Source organism: Camelina sativa, chromosome 7 (assembly GCF_000633955.1).
Source record: "Camelina sativa cultivar DH55 chromosome 7, Cs, whole genome shotgun sequence".
In the NCBI taxonomy this organism is placed as follows: Eukaryota; Viridiplantae; Streptophyta; class Magnoliopsida; order Brassicales; family Brassicaceae; genus Camelina; species Camelina sativa.
The window spans coordinates 9,426,618-9,446,824 of record NC_025691.1 but is presented as its reverse complement, the minus strand read 5'-3'; the positions used below and the strand labels follow the sequence as shown (position 1 = coordinate 9,446,824).

Here is a 20,207-nt window from a genome sequence, read left to right as displayed (position 1 = left end):
GCTTGAACTCCACATCTTCAAAGGTTGGTCCTGGGAACTGGTCCATGGAGTTCTCAACATATGTGTCAATAGACTGATATTCTGGACCTAATCCACTTAGAGCACCATAAATTTTCTCCTGATCTGAGACTGGGAAGCCTATGGAGTCTAACTGATCACTAATAGCCTTAATCTCATCTAAATATGCAGCCATGGTTTTTCCTATCTTAGGTACATTGTTTAAACGTCTCTGGAGATCATGCTTTCTAGAGACTGAAACATGATTAAACTTTTTGGCTAGACTTTGCCATACCTCGTGAGACGTGTGGAGGCCGTAGACATTACGGAGTGCTTCTTCTGAGAGAGAGCCGAAGAGCCAAGCAAGAACCAGTTGATCGTTGCGCATCCATGTGTGGAAGTCTGGATTAGGAGCTTCTGAGGTTGTTTCTCCAGATCTGACAGTGACCGTCGAGGGAGGACGTGGAGTTCCACCATTGACATAGCTAAGCAGATTTTGACTTGAGAGAAAGGACTCAAATTGAGTTTTCCAGAGTAGATAGTTGTTTGAGGAGAGTTTTAGTGTGACGCATTGTGAGATGTTTAGAGAGGAGGCTGAAACAAGTGTAGTTGAAAGGGAAGGAGTAGTGACTGAAACAAGAGTAGAAGCAGTAGTTGAGGTAGGAGTTGGATCGAGAGCCATGATGCTCTGATACCATGAAAGATCTTTCAAGATCTTGATAAAAGCTTGATGAAGAAGATAATGGTGAAAAACCTTTTTTCAACTTAAGAAAACAAGCTTACATCTACTCTCGTTTTATATAGACAGAAAGCATAAAGCATAAATGATGAGTTGTCATAAACGACATAAGACTAGTTGTCGAAGGCATCTTGTGATAGGAGACAATCGTAACGGTTGTTCAGCTTGATTTGGGGAGCAGGCTTGACCGTGTTGCTCAGCTTGATTTGAGGAACAGACTTAACAGTCCTTGCGTCACAGTTCTGCAGAGATCCTCTGTCTTGATGCAGAGTTTGTGGGACAGACTTGGTGGACTCTGGTTTGGTCGTAAGGCCCACTTCTCTTCCTTTGTTAAGCTCGACTATAGCAGGCCCATTACTGGTTTGAGTAACACAGAGCAAAACCTCTAATCGAGTTTGGTTTTGTCTCATAAAAAGGTATATAATTGTAAACTTAGGGAACCTAATATAGTGAGTGTTGATTACTACTTTCATTTCTTTGATTAAGCAGGAGACTCATGGCTGAGACACTTTTGTCATTTGGAGTCGAGAAGCTTTGGAACCTCTTTGTCCGAGAATCTGAGCGATTTCAGGGAGTTAAAGAGCAATTTGATGAATTAAAAAGAGATCTGGATATGTTAAGGTGCTTTTTAGAAGATGCAGATGCCAAGAAACATACAAGTGCAATGGTGAGAAACACTGTAAAAGAGATCAATGAGATTGTCTATGACGCAGAAGATATAATCGAAACTTTTCTTTTAAAAGAACAAGTTGGAAAAACAAGTGGCAACAAGAACCCTGTGAGAAGGTTTTTCAAACACAGGGGGCTTGCTTTCGATATGAAAGCCATAAGTAAGAGGATCTCTAATGTGATTCGCGATATGAATAATCTTGGTGTCATTGCCAATGAAAGGGATACACAATCTCTAATAGAAAGACAAAGGGAAATGCGACAAACATTTTCTAGCGATAATGAAGATCATCTTGTGAGCGTGGAGAAAAATGTTGAGCAACTGGTTGGCTATTTGGTGGAGAAAGATAGAAGTCAAGTGGTTTCGATAATCAGGATGGGTGGTATTGGTAAAACTACTCTTGCTCGACAAGTTTTTAATCATGAGATGGTAAAAAAACATTTCGATGGAGTTGTGTGGGTGTGTATCTCACAACAGTTTACAAGGAAAGACGTTTGGCAAACGATCTTGCAGCAGCTTAGTTCAAATCAAGATGACCAAAGGGACTCAAATATGAGTGAAGTCATGAAGCTTCAAGACAAACTCTTTCGAGTGTTGGAAAGCAGCAATTCATTAATTGTTCTCGATGACATGTGGAAAGAAGAAGATTGGGACAGAATAAAGTCTGCGCTTCCATCAAAAAAAGGTAACATCTTCTGGTTCATATTTTTCTAAATATATTAGGCTTTGACTAAGAAAAATATGGAAGCTGAAAAGGCATACCTGCGTGATATATTGTGTTCTGCTTAAAATTTAACATATATATTGCAGGATGGAAGGTATTACTTACTTCTCGCAACGAGAACGTAGCATTACGTGCAGATCCTACATGTGTCATTTTAAAACCAAAATGTCTAACCCCAGAAGAAAGTTGGACACTTTTACGAGGGCTAGCATTTTCTTGGAAAGACCCAAGTCACCCAACAAGTAAGTTCCCAAAAAAATATAAAAATACATTTTATGCATCTATCATTCTTTAAAGCCAAATTCATGATGATGTTGTGCAAAAATTGAAGTTGATATAGAATTCGAAGAGATGGGTAGGCAAATGGTAAAACATTGTGGAGGACTACCATTGGCTATTAAGGTGTTAAGAGGGTTGTTAGCTTCCCAACACACATTAAATGAGTGGGAAAGGATATATGAGAATATTAAATCTCACATCACCAGAGAGACTAGCTTCAACGACAAAAATATCAGTTCGGTTTATCATATATTATCTTTGAGCTTTGAAGAGCTGCCTGTTTATTTGAAGCAATGCTTCCTATACCTTGCCCATTTCCCAGAAGATTACGCAATAAGTGTGAAAAAGTTGTCCTACTACTGGGCAGCAGAAGGAATAACAAGGCCATGGTATTACGATGGAGCAAGTGTTCGAAATGTTGCATATGGATACATAGAAGAATTGGTGAAGAGAAACATGGTGATTTCTGTAAGGGATGAGTTGACGTCAAGATTTGAAACATGTCACTTACATGACATGATGAGAGAAGTTTGTCTATATAAAGCTGAAGAAGAAAATTTCGTGCATATTGTTGATACTACAAACTCTCAGTCCCCTTGTACACAGGCTTCATGAAAGATATGAAATATATAATCCAAAATGGGAGATGATGAATCCAAAACTAAGATCTCTCTTGTTTATCCGTCATGAGGGATCAAGTTTATGGTTTACAAGGCTATTGTTGATGAGGGTTTTAGATCTCTCTTATGTAGAGTTTGAAGGAGGGAAGTTACCTTCTAGCATTGGGAATCTTATGCACTTGAGATATTTGAATTTATCTTGGGCAAATGTATCTCATCTACCTTCTTCTATGCGGAACCTGAGGAAGATGGTCTATTTAAACCTACTTGTCAGTTATGGTGGATATCCAGTCTACATGCCCAATTTCATGAAAGAGATGCAAGAATTGATATACCTCTATCTTCCAAACAAGATGGATGATAAGACAAAGATAGAATTGGTTAATTTAATCAACCTAGAGAAATTGGAGAATATCTCAACAAAGCATAGCAGTGTGAAGGATCTTCAACAAATGACAAAGCTAAGGAGACTCTCTATCGATATCAAAGGCAAAGGGTTTGCCATGGAAACTCTCTCTTCATCTATAAGAGAAATGAAACACTTGGAAGATCTTACTATATATGGGGGTTTCAAGAATGATGATGACAAAGAAGGATTTGTTTTGGATTGCATTCATCTCAAACAGCTGAATTTGACTATATATATGCCAAAGATACCTGATGAACAACACTTCCCTTCTCACCTTACAACCATACATCTAAGAAATTGTCGTTTGGACAAGGATCCGATGCCAATTCTAGAGAATTTGGTTCAGTTGAAAGAGGTTTGTTTATGGTCTCAATCTTTCAGTGGGAGGCTAATAGTTTGCTCGGTCGGTGGATTTCCTCAATTGCAAAAGCTTAAAATAAAGGGACTAGATGAGTGGGAAGAGTGGATAGTAGAAGAAGGCTCCATGCACCTTCTTCATACTCTTTACATTGACAGTTGTCCAAAATTAAAGGAGATTCATGTTCCTCCTGGTGGCTTTCCACAATTGCACGAGCTTCAATTACAGAAACTGAATGAGTGGAAAGAGTGGATAGTAGAAGAAGGCTCCATGCACCTTCTTCATACTCTTTACATTGACAGTTGTCCAAAATTAAAGGAGATTCATGTTCCTCCTGGTGGCTTTCCACAATTGCACGAGCTTCAATTACAGAAACTGAATGAGTGGAAAGAGTGGATAGTAGAAGAAGGCTCCATGCACCTTCTTCATACTCTTTACATTGACAGTTGTCCAAAATTAAAGGAGATTCATGTTCCTCCTGGTGGCTTTCCACAATTGCACGAGCTTCAATTACAGAAACTGAATGAGTGGAAAGAGTGGATAGTAGAAGAAGGCTCCATGCACCTTCTTCATACTCTTTACATTGACAGTTGTCCAAAATTAAAGGAGATTCATGTTCCTCCTGGTGGCTTTCCACAATTGCACGAGCTTCAATTACAGAAACTGAATGAGTGGAAAAAGTGGATAGTAGAAGAAGGCTCCATGCTCCTTCTTCATTCTCTTTACATTGACAGTTGTCCAAAATTAAAGCAGTTTCTTGCTGGTGGGTTCCCTAAATTGCATACGCTCAGATTATCAAGACTAGATGAGTGGGAAGAGTGGAAAATAGAAGAAGGCTCCATGCCCCTTCTTCATTCTCTCTATATTAATGAGTGTCGAAAACTAAAGAAGCTTCCTGATGGGCTACAATTCATTTATTCTTTGAAGAATCTGAAAATGGGCAAGGAATGGAAGGAGAGATTTTCAGAAGGAGGAGAAGATTATCAGAAATTTAAACACATTCCTTCTATTGGATTTGGCAGCCAAGAATGAGGCTCTCAGCAATTGCTGACGAGACTATATGTACAAAGGTACACAAAATCAGTCATTCAGACAAAGGAATTGTTCTTCAGTTAAAATTTTGGGCAATTTGATTTATTGTTGTTCTTGTAAGACCATGATCTCCATACTATGCCTTTATTATATTCTAGCTAATATTGTGTAAACTAAGCTTTGTTTGTGTTTCAATTTCAGGTCAGTGAAATGTACATGAAGAGCTGTAGTGATAGTGTTCGGCGAAATGTCTAACTGATACTTGATCTCTTGTAGCTTGGTCAGTGAGCACGAACTCTACCTGGTATGACAAACTCATATCTATCTATTACTTTGCTGCTTGGGAGAGAGAGAGAGAGAGAGAGAGAGAGAGAGAGAGAGAGAGAGAGAGAGACCTGAGGTATGTCATTCTGCAATTACTATAGTTATCTCTATCTTGTACGTCTTTTTTTGTGTTACCAAGCGACTCTACGTACTTTCACTGCTACAATCTTAATCTATTAATGTAACATTCCTAAGAGCATTCCCATTGGTTATACCTTTGGGATGTCTCCAAAAATTTTAATAATAAAAGAAAAAAAAAAGTTTTAATCAAAAAATATCAGAGATCTGTGTCTCTGCCCAGATTATTTTAGATCCTCAGAGACACGGTAACATGTCAAAAATTCAGTGGCTACGTTTTGTTTTGGTTTCTTTTGTTTTTTTTTTCTTTCTCTTTTCTTCATTTGCTCCTCTCTCTGTCGAAACGAAACGACAAAAGCAAATATCGTTTTATCAAAATCAACATCTTCTTCTTCTCCGATTCCGCTTACTTCTTCTAGGTAAAAAATTTTTGGTGACACAATCGTCGCGCCGCAGCTTCGTCTCCAACCAGAGTTCGGGTAAGATCCCATAGAGAGTCTCACTCAAAATTATGTATCCAATTTTGTAAACTTCAGAGGTTCTAGGTTTGAATTGTTAACGAAGCTTCTTCTAATTCTCCATTGTTGTGCACATTGGGGATAATATTATGTGTTTGAAGAATGAAGAAGATCCGGAACCAAAAAGTTAACCTCATCAAACTGTTTCTTCTAGTTATAGGTGTCTTTGATTCTATTGTATTTGTAATTTATAAATCGAAACGCAATTTCAGATACTCGAAGAGCACGACCTGTGAAGAGAGCTAAATGAAGTCAAGAAGCAGGTACATTGTATTTTATTTGTTTCTGTATTTTTTTTGTATCAACAGTCGAACAAGAATTGTGTTTCGACTTTGGTGTTGAGATTGATTACTTGATTGTCTGCTTTATGAGGTTTGCTCTGTATTGATACTAATCACTGTGTTTAGTTTGGGTGTTGAATTCGATTGAAGTTTTGAAATTGATAGGGATTTAGTTAGAATGATGGGTTTGTCTCGGTAGCTGATGGGTTTGTCTCTTTCAGAGATGAGCCAAACAAATGGTGGTTCTATTCTCTTATAATGTGCTTTCTTGAAATGGAACTTGTTCAGGTGTGTTTAATCTCTTCAAATGGAATGTAGGTTTTGGTGGTTGGTTCCTCCTCAGAAGGTGGCTTTCTCAGGTGTGTTTAATCTCTTCTCTTTGCTGTGAAATATTTTAACCAGAAATGGTGGATCAGATGTCAAAACTTGAGCCTTATTGACTTTGTAGGTTCAACAAACCTACAGATATTCCAGGAACCATCAGGAAGACTGCACCTGATCTCCATTACGCATGCAGCTTCAACAGGCTAGCTTAAAGCCACATGGTATGTCTCTCTTCTATCTCCTTCATACTCTCAAGCACAAACTTACTTATTCTCCACATATAGTTTCTTAGGTGTGAAGCTATGTTTGCTCGTCTCTAGTTGATTAGAATTACCTAGACTAGACTACATTCTACCTGCATATTTTAGTTTAATTGATATTGTCTCATTTTGACATCGACAAAGAAGCTCCAAATTCTTGTTTGTTCCCTAGATCCTTGATCATATTGCCAAGGCGGCTCTTAAGCACACTTATATCACATTGTTCTGAGTTTGTCAGCGGCTCAGGCTCAGCGACACCAGTGTTAACGATCGTTGCTGTGGAGGAACAATAGTCAATGTCTGAAATTATACAATGGCTTGAATTGTTGAAACTGGTTTTGGTTTGTGATTGTTGTGCAATGAGAGGATGTTTGAGAGTTAGATGCAAAATGGTTTTGGTTTGTTTGATTGTTGCTTGTAAAACAAGTTCTCTGATTTTTTAAAAATTTGGTTTAGAACTTGGTTAGGTATTGCATACATTATATAACCAACATTTATAATATTATAAAATATACTGATAAGGGTCCCAGTCAAAGCAAAGATAAAAACACACAACACAAGTTTCTTCACGCAAATTTCTCTGCCTTTTCTTTTTGGCTTTTCTCATTTATATAGAAGCAAATAACATGAAGCAAATAACAAATGGAATCAATCGTGATTCCTAAATAACAGGAAAAATGGGAAAGTGATAAAGTGGGTTCCTCACAACAAGGAAGACCACTTCATGATTATTTGCAGAAACATTTGAAATAAATAAACCAATTGGTTAAGCCAATTACTCTTGGTACTCCATTTCTAATTCTTCATATGATTTGATCGTCGGTTTAGCACTTGACCATTTGTTGACCCATCATATACTTAAAACACATTTCTAATAAAAATTATATAAGATACCCATATTTAGAGATGACGAATAGGAAGAGAAAATATAAAATCAAGGGGGTAAAGATCTAAACTTAGATTAGTATTATTTTTAATATTATTAAAAATTAGAGACACTGATTTGAAGATGACTAATGGGCATGCTCTAAGTTGATAACTTTGTGTTGGAACTTGTGGTTCACTATTTCTTCCAATGACCCCTCGTATATAAATAATGCACTCTACTATTTATTCATGGTTAAAGATGGAGACTTGTGGCTGAGACTATTGCATGTATTATTAGGTATTTAATAGCTTTGAAAGCTCCTGAATAAAAAAAAATATGAATATTCGTAGACAGTTTATGATGAGTAATTAAGTTATTGGGATAAAACGTCATAATACCTTTCGTTGGTGTGAAGATTAAGAAGCAATAGAAGATATGACAAGTTGTAGAAGACATATTACTAGTTCCATGCATGGTTTCCAAACCGAATTGTGATCTTTGATGTTGACTTGAGGCCTAGTTCAAGCTCACAGTTTCCTTCTTATTTGGATCAAATATTTCCTTGTTGCTACCTCCCCATGTTTGAGATCACGTTGTTCATTTGTTCATCTTTTTTTTGGCAAAATTAAAATTTCTTATTGATTATGAGTATGACGTCAGTCATTGACAATTTGATGATATAGGAAATACTGACCAGATAATGGATCATGACCTAATTTTTCACATAGAGCTTCGTGTTCTGATGTGTTTAGAATCATCAAACAAGTAACTATTTTGCAGGTTGGGGAGCTATATAACTTACTGCTCATAAACATCCAGTATCTGCAGGTTCAAAACTCAGATGTTTTAACTCCTAAAGAATGTTTGACATGGTAAAACTAAGAATGAATGAATGTTTCCTAGGAGAGGATTATATGGGTAAGCTTTCAGATGATTAAGATGTCAATATATATGATCACTTCTCTTGTCAGACTTAGAAAAGCCACTATATTATATCCTCAGTACAAGGTCTAATCTTTCAGGGAACTCAGATCATAAGACTTTAATAGGTACTGCTCATAACCTGAATTGATACTGATATCTTGTGGTTGAGTAAAGACTTGAGGTTAAAAAGAAGCAAATAAAGCGATTGGCATTATAACCAAAAAATTTCGTTCTGGAATTGAAATTGCAATCTGCTTTACTGAGATTAAAATAGAGAAGCATTTGTTTTTGTTTTTGTTATGATGTTCTGCTTGTTGGTGTTAGCTTAACTTTTCCTCAAGTGTATTCTTGAGGAAACAACCTTCTTCAACCCAAGACTGCTCAACTCTGTTTTACAGAGAAGATCTCACAACCACAAACCTCCTTCGAAATCGAGCATCTAGGTTCGAATTTAATTGTATTGGTGGAGAAATTGGGTATAAAGGATCAATCTCTGGGAGCTTCTCATAGGAAATTGAGCTCCCAGAGATTGTTACGTATATCAACAGAGAAAGCAGACCCCATTGGAAATTCATCTACATCGTGATTTGTTGAGATTGCTATCGTTTACTTGGTGAGGCCCTCTTCTCTCTAAAGTAATGCAAGTTATGGCTTTTATAATTTTATCTTATTGCTATAACTTCTTGTGTAGAGAAGAAACATCAAACTTTATGGGATGTCAAATTCAGCACCTGAAAGCCGGCTGGACCAGAGTTTAGTGGTGGATTAGAATCACATTGTCCCACCTGTGGAAGATGTACTGAAGGAGGAAGCTTTATCAAATACAGAAACTCATCAAAATGCTTATGATCAAGAAGCTCTACTCAAAATCAAAAATCGAATTTGCAAGTTTTGGTTTGACTACTAATTCGCAGTACTATGGTACAATTTTCACTCAGGTATGCTCACTTTTGTGCTACAATTTATATGTAGCTATGGTCACGTTCATAGAATTTTTAGCTGATATATGCCACAATACAGTTATCTCCTCTGTTTATAGGTTTTTAAGTGGTTGTGCGTTCTTACATGTTTGCAGCTTTTGACCCAAAAAAAAAAAAAAAAAACATGTTTGCAGCTAATTTGAATTTAGTCTTTTGTGTGGTTTCTCTTCTTAGGGCATTCCTTTTTTAGTTATGCAGAGAAGGGTAACTTTTGCTTGCTTCTATGAACTTCCAAAATGAGTGAGAATGAGGTTTAAGATTCCTTCTTCTCTCAGTATTATCATTGTCGCGTAGCAATTGTTTTAAATCCCAGTCCGTACAATGACCATAACTGGTTTAGCACATGAGATTGTTGCTGCTGGTGCTAATTAATAGTTAACAATCTCTGTCTCTTGTTTTCTTGTTTCTCTGAATTTTGCTAGAACGCACAGTGACTTCTGTCTTTTATTTTAATGGTTTTTTACCAAGCTGGACCAAATTAAGTGAAATATAAAATAGGAAGTTTCTGGTCATTGTTGCCTTTAAGACTTTTTGTCCAAAGGTTGTCGGTTGGTGTTGACTTGGAGTCAAGTCTAATAATGTATCTAAAGCAAAGTTAAAACACTAAAACTACTTTCTTATACAGATCTGTTGGGCGAGAAGCGATTTAGGAGGTGATTATTGTTTTGATTTCTTTGGTTTCCCGTGGAAGAATGAGCTTTGATCTTTTGTTTATTTTTGCATTTTTATTATCTCAATATTCTACATGTCTCTTCAGTCTTCAGAGATCTGTAAATTAAGATTCCACAGAATGATATATTGGTTCTGTAAATTTTTCAAAATATGATCCGAATTATATAAACTCATGGACCCTCTAATGATTCTTAACTACTAATTTCATGGTTAAGCAGGGGGACTTATGGCTGAGACACTTTTGTCGTTTGGAGTTCAGAAGCTCTGGGAACGTCTTGTCCGAGAATCTGAGCGACTTCAGGGAGTTAATGAGCAATTCGACGAACTCAAAAGGGATTTAAACTTGCTTAGGTCCTTTTTGGAAGATGCAGATGCTAAAAAACATGCAAGCGCGTTGGTGAGAAATTGTGTGGAAGAGATCAAAGAGATTGTTTTTGATACAGAGGATATAATCGAAACATTCCTTTTAAAGGAAGAGCTCAGGAAAACAAATAGCATCAAGAAGCGTTTGAGAAGACTTTCTTGCATTATATCGAATCATAGGAAAATTGCTTCAGACGTGGGAGGTATAAGTAAGAGGATCTCCAAGGTGATTCGTGATATGCAGAGTTTTGGAGTGCAACGGATGATTGTGGATGGTGGCGAGTGTTCACATCCTCTACAAGAAAGACAAAGAGAGATGCGAAAAACGTTTTCTAGCAATTATGAAAGCAATCTTGTGGGGTTGGAGGAGAATGTTAAGAAATTGGTAGGCTATTTGATGGAGGAAGATAGTAATCAAGTAGTTTCTATAATTGGGATGGGTGGTATTGGAAAAACAACCCTGGCTCGACAAGTTTTTAATCACGAGATGGTTAAGAATCATTTCGATGGTGTTGCGTGGGTGTGTATATCACAACAGTTTACAAGGAAATATGTGTGACAAGGAAGCTTAGTTCTAAACATGATGAGAAAATATACACAAATATGACTGAAGACGAGCTTCAGGACAAACTTTTTGGACTGTTGGAAACCAGTAATTCTTTGATTGTCTTGGATGACATGTGGAAAGAAGAAGATTGGGACAGAATAAAGTCTATGTTTCCATCAAGAAAAGGTAACATCTTATTCTACTTATTAAGAAAAATATAGAACATGAGAGCATACGAGTGTGATATATTACTTAAAATGTATTGCAGGATGGAAGGTACTACTTACTTCTCGCAACAAGGACGTTGCATTACGTGCAGATCCAACATGTCTTATTTTTGAACCAGAATGCCTAACTCCTGATGAAAGTTGGACACTTTTTAGACTTATAGCATTTCCTAGGAAAGACACAACAGGTCAGCTTTCAAGGAAAATATATATTCTTCATGTTAAAAATTTAAAATAAAAAAAGTAAAACAACTCTTATCTTTAACATGACTTGCTTTCAAAGCCCAAATTCTACATGGTGATGTTGTGCAGAATCTGAAGTTGATCTAGAAAGAGAAGAGATGGGTAAGAAGATGATCAAACACTGTGGAGGACTACCATTGGCTGTCAAAGTGTTAGGTGGCTTGTTAGCTTCCCAACACACATTAAGTGAGTGGAAAAGGGTTTATGAGAATATTAGATCTCTCATCGTTGGAGCGACGACCTTAAATGACAGAAATATGAGTTCGGTTTATCAGATTTTGTATATGAGCTTTGAAGAGCTGCCTATATATTTGAAGCACTGCTTCCTCTACCTTGCCCATTTCCCAGAAGATTTTACAATATCTGTTAGGAAATTGTCCTATTTATGGGCTGCAGAAGGAATACAAAAGCCGAGGTATTATGATGGAGCGAGTATTCGAAATGTTGCAGATGGATACATAGAAGAATTGGTGAAGAGAAACATGGTTATTTCTGTAAGGGACAAGTTGACGTCAAGATTTGAAACATGTCACTTACATGACATGATGAGAGAAGTTTGTCTGCTTAAAGCTGAAGAAGAGAATTTCTTACAAATTGTTCACAGAAAAATAACTACAAACGCTAAGTCTCCTTGTAAATCACGTAGACTCACTGTACATCGGCATGATGGAACATATCATTTGGAGGGGGAGAATCCAAAACTTAGATCACTCTTGTTTATCAAGAAGCAGTTCCGTGGAATGGTAATGTGGATGGCATCAGATTTATTCTTTTCCACAACTGCACAAGCTAGTATTATTTGGACTAAAAGAATGGGAAGAGTGGTTAGTAGAAGAAGGCTCCAGGCCCCTTCTTCATTCTCTGCGTATTGCTTGTCGTAACTTGAAGACGCTTCCTGACGGGATGCGATTCATATATTCTTTAAAGGAAATAGAAATGGAACAAGAATGGAAGGAGAGATTGTCTGAAGGAGGAGAAGATTATTACAAAATCCAACACATTCCTTCTGTTATATTCACACCAAGTTACATGAAAAAAAAAACACTTCCCTTCCCACCTGAACTGATTATTGTTTGGTGGAGGGTCCAATGCCGATTCCAGAGAAATTGCTTTAGTGGAAGGAGGTTTGGTTTATGGTCTCAATCTTACTGTGGGATGGGAATGGTTTGTTCAGGCGGTGAGTTTCCTCTAATGCGTAAGCTTTTATTATCGGAAGTACGGGACTACGAGAGTGGGAAGAGTGGAGTAGAAGAAGCTCCATGCCACTGCTTCATACTCTGAGAATCTAATATTTTCCAAAAGTAAAGAAGCTTTGTGATGGGCTGCTATAATCTAGTAAGTATCTGAGTATTGATGCTCTGAGCAATTACTGGTTACATGTACCCATGAAAAATATTATTGTCCTGTTTTATGTGTGTGTGTTTTTTTTTTGGGTTGATGTTGTATGTATATAAAACCAGTGTTTATCCCATAGTGTTACAACATCCATACCCAAAAATCATAACATTCCATAGAGTTATGTCTATTGCGGANAAAAAAAAAAAAAAAAAAGACCAGATACAGTCCATAGATATTGAACGTATAGGTGAAGTTATGTAGTTTTGTATCTCAACTCAGAATGTGAGAGTAAAATCACAAAGTGAAGACTCCACTAAACCTCAAAGCAGACTCTGTTTTACAGGTTTTGTCTAGAAGAACCTTAGAGCATATGCATTGGTAGAACAAGTGAAAGTTGATATATTATTTTAATAGATTTCATATAATTTAATTTTTAATTTAAATTTTAAAAAAGAAAAAATAAAACAAAACTAATAGAATGGTGATATGTATGACATAAGTCTCTCACCAAGTTTCTCATAGTTTCTGATATGAGAATCGTTTCTCTCTCTTCTCTAACTTTTTATTATTTTTATTTTTTATATTATTGAGAATCAGACCTCCAATGCACACTCTTATAATCATCTCACTTCCAACAAAATTTGAGGAGAGATTGAAAGGAGGAGAAGATTACTAAAACATTTTAACGTATTACGTTTGTTCAATTAATTTAATTTGTGATGAAGAGGAGGAATGCTCATCAAGAACAGTGTATCAGGTCAAACTTCTCTTCCTATCTTAGTCAGCATTAAAAACAAAAATCATAACACCAAATCGGTAATTTGGAATTATGTCATTTTTAAGAAACGTTAGTAAAATAACACTTTTTATTAGTATGATATGTTTCCACTTTTCAAGAGTCTGTTTTGGGGTTCATTTCTTCGCTTCCTAGTCAAAGAAGAGAGAAATGAAACTCTCCACAGCTGGTTTTTGTTTGTTTGATGCTAGCATTTACTACAGTGCTGTCAGATTTTATCATGAGTGAGTGAGACCTTGGAGAGCTGTATCATCATCACCTGTGTTAAGGTGTTGCTAAGTTTCGTAGTGCATGGTTTTTTTTTTCTAAGATGAATGAGTCAATGAGAGGTAAGCTTAGATGCTAACCGTAACAAATCTCATATTATATTGTTTCTGTGATCTACTCGAAAGTTTTATTTATACAGAAACTTTAAATTAAACTAAGCTTGGACCGATTTAAATTTTCATATAAACCAAAATGTAAAAGAGACACGTGGAATTTAAGAAGTGGCTACAATAAATTTGCCTGTAAGAATTTTTGGATAAATGATCCACACATCATCTTCACTACAGCTGGTTGTTGGATAGTTTTGAATTGACTTGGAGTCAACTCTTATAATGGATCTTTAGCAGAGTTCTAGCTAGACAATAAACAAATACATCAGTTGGACGAAAAGAGATTCCTGGAGGTAATTTTTTTAAAATAGTATTATTATGTTTCTGTCTATAGTCTGCAATGGAAGAAGGTGCTTCGATCCCATGTATCTTGCATTTTTTTTGTTTAACTCTCAATAGTCAATATTGTCATGTCTCTGTCCAAACGACTGGACTTAATCCCGCAGAATAGTTTATTTAGCCTGAATTTTCCAAAAATAGTATCTGAATTATGAACTCATGTTACCCTCCTCTACTTTCATGGTTAAGCAGGAGACTTATGGCTGAGACACTTCTGTCGGTTGGAGTTCAGAAGCTTTGGGACCTCCTTGTCCGAGAATCTGAGAAATTTCAGGGAGTTGAAAAACAATTTAATGAATTAAAAAGGGATATAAACTTGGAATCAACTCTTCATATGGTCATTAAATTACTTTGATATTTACTTGGAATCAACTCTTCTAATGGGTCACTAGGGGAGTTAAAACACTAAAACTAGTTCTTTTTACAGATCTGTTGGGAGGAAAGCGACTTGCTTGAGGTGATTATTGTTGATTTTATTGTTTTTTTTTTTAAATAGTTTTCATGTGATATTTTGTATTTTGCATTTTTATTATCTCAATTCTTCATGTCTCTCGTCAATGATCTGTGGATTAAGTATTCCACATAATAACAAATATTGATTCTGTAATATTTTATAAAATACGATCCGAATTATGAACTGATGGATACTATTCAAGTGATTATTGACTGCCACTTGCATTGCTGCGCAAGAAACTTAGGCTGAAACACTTTTGTCATTTTGGAGTTCAGAAGCTTTGGGACCTTCTTGCCCGAGAATCTGAGCGATTTTGAGGGAGTTGAAAAGCAATTTAATGAATTAAAAAAGGATTTAAAACTTGTGTGAAAACCTGTGTGAAACAGAGGATATAATCGAAACATTTCTCCTAAAATAAGTGCTTAGTAAAACAATAGACATCAAGAAGCGTATGACAAGACTTTCTTGCATCTCATGATTAAAAACTGTTGTGATAATTGATTAAGAAGAGCTCTATAACTGGGATGGGCGGTGTGTATATCATCCATTATCACAACAGTTTACAAGGAAATATGTGTGGCAGACGATTTTGCAGAAGCTTAAATCCAAAACACCACGAGCAAATACTTTCCTTTACTAATTAATGAGAATAATACTTTCCTTCGTTAACTCTTAGCATAATCTTGATACCCTCCTTCCTTCATAATATCGTGCATCTAGATTCCAAATTGGGTATAAAGGATCAATCTCTGGGAGCTTCTCCTACGAATGAATTATTGAGCATCCATTTACCCCAATTTTTCCTCAAAATCCAACTATAGTTTGGAGTTTAGATCACTAAAGAAAGCAGACCCCGTTGGAGATTCAGCTGCATCGTGATTTGTTGAGACCTGGTGTGAGGCCCTCTTGACCATAATTGTTCCAAGGGATATACTCTTTGTTTTCTTTTTTCTGTGAATTTTTCTACAATGCACAGTGATTTCTGTCTTTTCTTTTTTTTTTACCAGGCTGGACCAAATTAATTAAAATATAAAATAGGAAGTTGCTGCCTTGCTGGTTAGTGTTGTCGCCAAAGGTTGTTGGTAGGTGTTGACTTGTAGTCAACTCTGGTAACGTATCTTAAGAAAAGGTAAAACTACTTTCCTTATACAAACAGATCTGTTGGGCTTATATACTACATTTTTTTTTTTTTTTTGGGTGAAACATACTACATTTTGTTTTTAGCGTTGACGTTCAGCTTGTTTACATAATTTTCTAAAATTTGCATAAAAAACAATAAGTAAAATATGGAAATCAAATTCGATTATCTTCATAAAATACAAAAATCGAAAAAATCAATTATTTTCCTAAAATATCTCTACTAAATTGATTTCTATTTCCTAAACTAATTTCAGTTTATACTTACACAATTTTTACATTTAATAATAATATATTTTCTGTCTTTCTTTAAAATTAAAATATCTCAATTTTTTCTAAAAAATAAACAATCTAATAATATTCTACATAATCGATTTCAAATTTATTAATTAAAATTTATAATTTTTATAATTTTTCTACACTTAAAGCAAATAGAATTCAAAATGAAAATTATAATTTTTTATAAAGAAATTTCTAAATGAAAATTATATTTTTTTATAAAGCAAATTCTAAATGAAAATTACAATTTTTATATACTTAAAGCAAATAGAATAACAAATATCTCAATGTTATTATATAAAACTAAAAAAATTATAATTTATATTTCATCCAACATAATTTTTTTTTGTTAGTTATAGAAAACATGGAAAAAAACATAAAATCTATATAAAAGAATTAAGTAATTAATCAAAAGTTTAATATTATACACTCTATCGATATTTAAAAAATTAAAAATCGAAATATAATTATACAATTTTAATTCCAATCGTAATAAACAACTGCCGGTTAAAATCTAGTTGTTTCTATCTCTTTAGTTTTATGTTGGAAGAATGGGCTTTGTTCTTTTGGTTTTCTTCTGTTTACTTTGCATATTTATTAAGATTCCACACAATCGTAATATTGATTCTGTAATTTTAAAAGTATGATTCGAATTATAAACTCATGAACTCTCTAGTGATTATTGACTATTAATTTCATGGTTAAGCAGGAAGCTTATATTATGGCTGAGACACTTTTGTCTTTCGGCGTTCAGAAGGTTTGGGACCTCCTTGTCCGAGAATCTGAACGACTTCAGGGAGTTAATGAGCAATTCGACGAACTCAAAAGGGATCTAAACTTGCTTAGATCCTTTTTGGAAGATGCAGATGCTAAGAAACATGCAAGTGCGTTGGTGAGAAATTGTGTGGAAGAGATCAAAGAAATTGTTTTTGATACAGAGGATATAATCGAAACATTCCTTCTAAAGGAAGAGCTTATAAAAATAAATAGCATCAAGAAGAAATGTTTGAGAAGACTTTCTTGCATTAGAATGGACCATAGGAAAATTGCTTTAGATATGGCAGGTATAAGTAAGAGAATCTCCAAGGTGATTCGTGATATGCAGAGTTTTGGAGTGCAACAGATGATTTTCGATGGCAGCAAGTATTCACATCCTCTACAAGAAAGAGAAAAGGAGATGCGAAAAACATTTCCGAGCAATAACGAAAACGAGCTTGTGGGGTTGGAGGAGAATGTTAAGAAATTGGTTGGCTATTTGGTGGAGGAAGATGGCATTCAAGTAGTTTCTATAACTGGGATGGGCGGTATCGGTAAAACTACACTTGCTCGACAAGTTTTTAATCATGAAATGGTTAAAAACCAATTTGATGGCGTTGCGTGGGTGTGTATTTCGCAACAGTTTACACGAACATATGTGTGGCAAACGATCTTGCAACAGCTTAGCTCAAAAAATGATAAGCATGTAGAGACAAATATGAATGAAGAAGACCTCCAAAAAAAGCTTTTTCAATTGTTGGAAACTAGAACTTCTTTGATCATCCTAGATGACATGTGGAGAGAAGAAGACTGGGACAGAATAAAGCCTGTGTTTCCACCCAAAAAAGGTGACATATTATGCTTCATCTTATATTCTACATGTGTAAGGTTAAGATAAAAAAAAAAAAATAGAACATGACAAGGCATACCCGAAAGATATGATTTTGTTTTGCTTAAAAGTTAAAATGCATTATGCAGGATGGAAGGTACTACTTACTTCTCGCAACGTGAACGTTGGATTACATGTAGATCCCACGTGTGTTATTTTCAAACCAGGATACCTAACCCATGATGAAAGTTGGACACTTTTTCGAAGGATAGCATTTCCTAGGAAAGAGACAACAACGGGTAAGGTTTCAAAGAAATACATATAAAAGACTCTTTTCAGCATCATGTCTTGCTTTTAAAGCCCAAATTCATGTTGATGTTGTGTAGAGTTTAAAGTTGATGTCGAATTCGAAGAGATGGGAAGGCAAATGATAAATCATTGTGGAGGATTACCATTGGCTGTTAAGGTGTTAGGAGGGTTGTTAGCTTCCCAACACACATTAAGTGAATGGAAAAGGATATCTCATAATATTAAATCCAACATTATTGGAGAGACTAGCTTCAATGACAGAAATATCAGCTCTATTTATCATATTTTGTATCTGAGCTTTGAAGAGCTGCCTATTTATCTAAAGCACTGCTTTCTCTACCTTGCTCATTTCCCAGAAGATCATCCAATACGTGTTTGGGATTTGTCCTATTATTGGGCAGCAGAAGAAATACCAAGACCAGTGGCTTACAAAGGAGCAACCATTGAAGAGGTCGGAGATGGATATGTAGAAGAACTGGTGAAGAGAAACATGGTTAAACGAGATGTTAGTTATTGGGGATTCAAAACATGTCACATGCATGACATGATGAGAGAAGTTTGTCTACGTAAAGCTGAAGAAGAGAATTTTGTACACGTGGTTGATACTTCAAACTCTCAATCTCCTTGTAAATCTCGGAGGATGGCGGTACACTGGCTTGATGAAACATATGATCCGGAAGCAGAGATGGTGAATCCAAAACTTAGATCTCTCTTGTTTATCTGGAACCAGGTTTCTGGTTCTCATGCGGGATCAAGTTTATGGTTTACGAGGCTACAGTTGATTAGGATTTTAGATCTCTCTAGAGTTGATTTTGGAGAGGAATTACCCTCTAGCATTGGAAAGCTTATCCACTTGAGATATTTGAGTTTGTATGACGCAAAGTTAACTCATCTACCTTCTTCTATGCGGAATCTGAAGCAGATGCTCTATTTAAACCTAACGACACGTAGTTCGCCCTACATCCCCAATATCATGAAAGACATGCGAGGATTGGCATATCTTTCTCTTCCGCGGACGATGCATGATAAGACAAAGTTGGAAATGGGTAATCTAGTCAACATGGAGATGTTGGTGAATTTCTCAACAAAGCATAGCAGGGCGGAAGATCTTCAAAGAATGAAAAAGCTACGACATCTTGTGCTCTATAACGATGGCCAAGGGTGTACTAGAGAAATTCTAGATTCATCAATCCCAAGTGAATTGAGATGCTTTGGATATTATAAGATCGATGATGAAGAGATGGATGGGTGTTGAAAGATGATTATATTCGCTGGGTTTCTATCATAACTCTAGTACTTTGCTGATTCAGAGAGCAGAGACTGAGACATGTCATTCGTGCACTAGTATATATACAATTCTCTTTGTGTTTGTCTTTTATCCTATTTGGCTTGAATTCTATAATCTTTATCTCTGTATGTAACTTTATAAGTTTATAACTTTCCTAACTGCTTTGAATTTGTGACTATTTCCTGCAATGACCATAAATTATATTCACTCCACTATTCATGTTAAAGATGGAGGACCTCCTTGTTACAATTCTTAGAAGCGAAGGAAGCTTTTTAGATGGCCAAGAGTTGAGGTCTCAGAGGGGAATGGATTCGCTAGGGATGCGAAAGAGTCTAGCATTTGTGACTTGTACAGTGGTGGAGGTAGCATGGGATGTAGCATGGGGACGCCATTAGGTACACCGTCCCCGTCTCGGAAACGTTTCGGGGACGGAAACGGCTAGGAAACGCCATCGAAACGTCTCTCAACACAAACACTAATCTAAATGTAGAAGATGATGACGTGTCTTGTTAATTGTTTTATTTGTATACACATGACTACTAACTTAAGTCCTAAATGGGGGTTTCTAATGTTAAAAGTGTTATTTTGACTAACAAAAACACTTGATAAATAAAGTAAAAAAGCAAACTTTGGGTAGTAGGACTTATATATATTAACTTATAGGTATATGTTTATTGAAGTATCCATGTCGTTCTCGTTTCTATAAATTTTTGTTTCGCCGTTTCCCGTCCCGTAGCCGTACCAGTTTCTAGTCTCCATACCCGTTTTAGTGCTACTCCGGACCTATGAATTTACGAAATTTTTTCTTTTTACTTACTTTTAGAAGAAAAATCAGAAATAATTAAAAATATGTTTATTAACTCCCGTA

The 20,207-nt window shown here is 35.8% G+C and overlaps 1 protein-coding gene, 1 long non-coding RNA gene and 2 pseudogenes across 3 annotated transcripts; all 4 read left to right on the top strand.

The window, feature by feature from the left end:
• Positions 1-7,074, top strand: part of LOC104700804 — a 13,506-nt pseudogene extending 6,432 nt beyond the window's left edge.
• On the top strand, positions 7,216-12,943 carry LOC104700801 (annotated as a pseudogene).
• LOC104700800 lies at positions 14,118-14,937 on the top strand. Its single transcript, XR_753649.2, has 2 exons — positions 14,118-14,241; positions 14,480-14,937. It is a non-coding gene; the product is annotated as an uncharacterized LOC104700800 (long non-coding RNA).
• LOC104700799 (probable disease resistance protein At1g59620) lies at positions 15,248-19,527 on the top strand. Of its 2 annotated transcripts, XM_010416392.2 has the most exons (5): positions 15,248-15,636; positions 15,749-15,870; positions 16,867-17,761; positions 17,892-18,041; positions 18,129-19,527. In XM_010416392.2, the coding sequence occupies exons 3-5, from the start codon at positions 16,879-16,881 to the stop codon at positions 19,304-19,306; spliced, it is 2,211 nt and encodes a 736-aa protein (XP_010414694.1). In that variant the 5' UTR covers positions 15,248-15,636; positions 15,749-15,870; positions 16,867-16,878; the 3' UTR covers positions 19,307-19,527. The 2 variants fall into 2 exon arrangements, with proteins under 2 accessions (XP_010414694.1, XP_010414693.1); XM_010416391.2 differs by having other exon boundaries at positions 15,248-15,870.

What these genes read in the sequence shown, in the direction of transcription:
- LOC104700799 (XM_010416392.2), top strand. Translation starts at nt 16,879, where the DNA reads ATGGCTGAGACACTTTTGTCTTTCGGCGTTCAGAAGGTTTGGGACCTC. An exon ending in TGTGTTTCCACCCAAAAAAG is followed by an intron (nt 17,762 to 17,891) that starts GTGACATATTAT and finishes TGCATTATGCAG; the next exon opens with GATGGAAGGTACTACTTACT. An exon ending in TAGGAAAGAGACAACAACGG is followed by an intron (nt 18,042 to 18,128) that starts GTAAGGTTTCAA and finishes GATGTTGTGTAG; the next exon opens with AGTTTAAAGTTGATGTCGAA.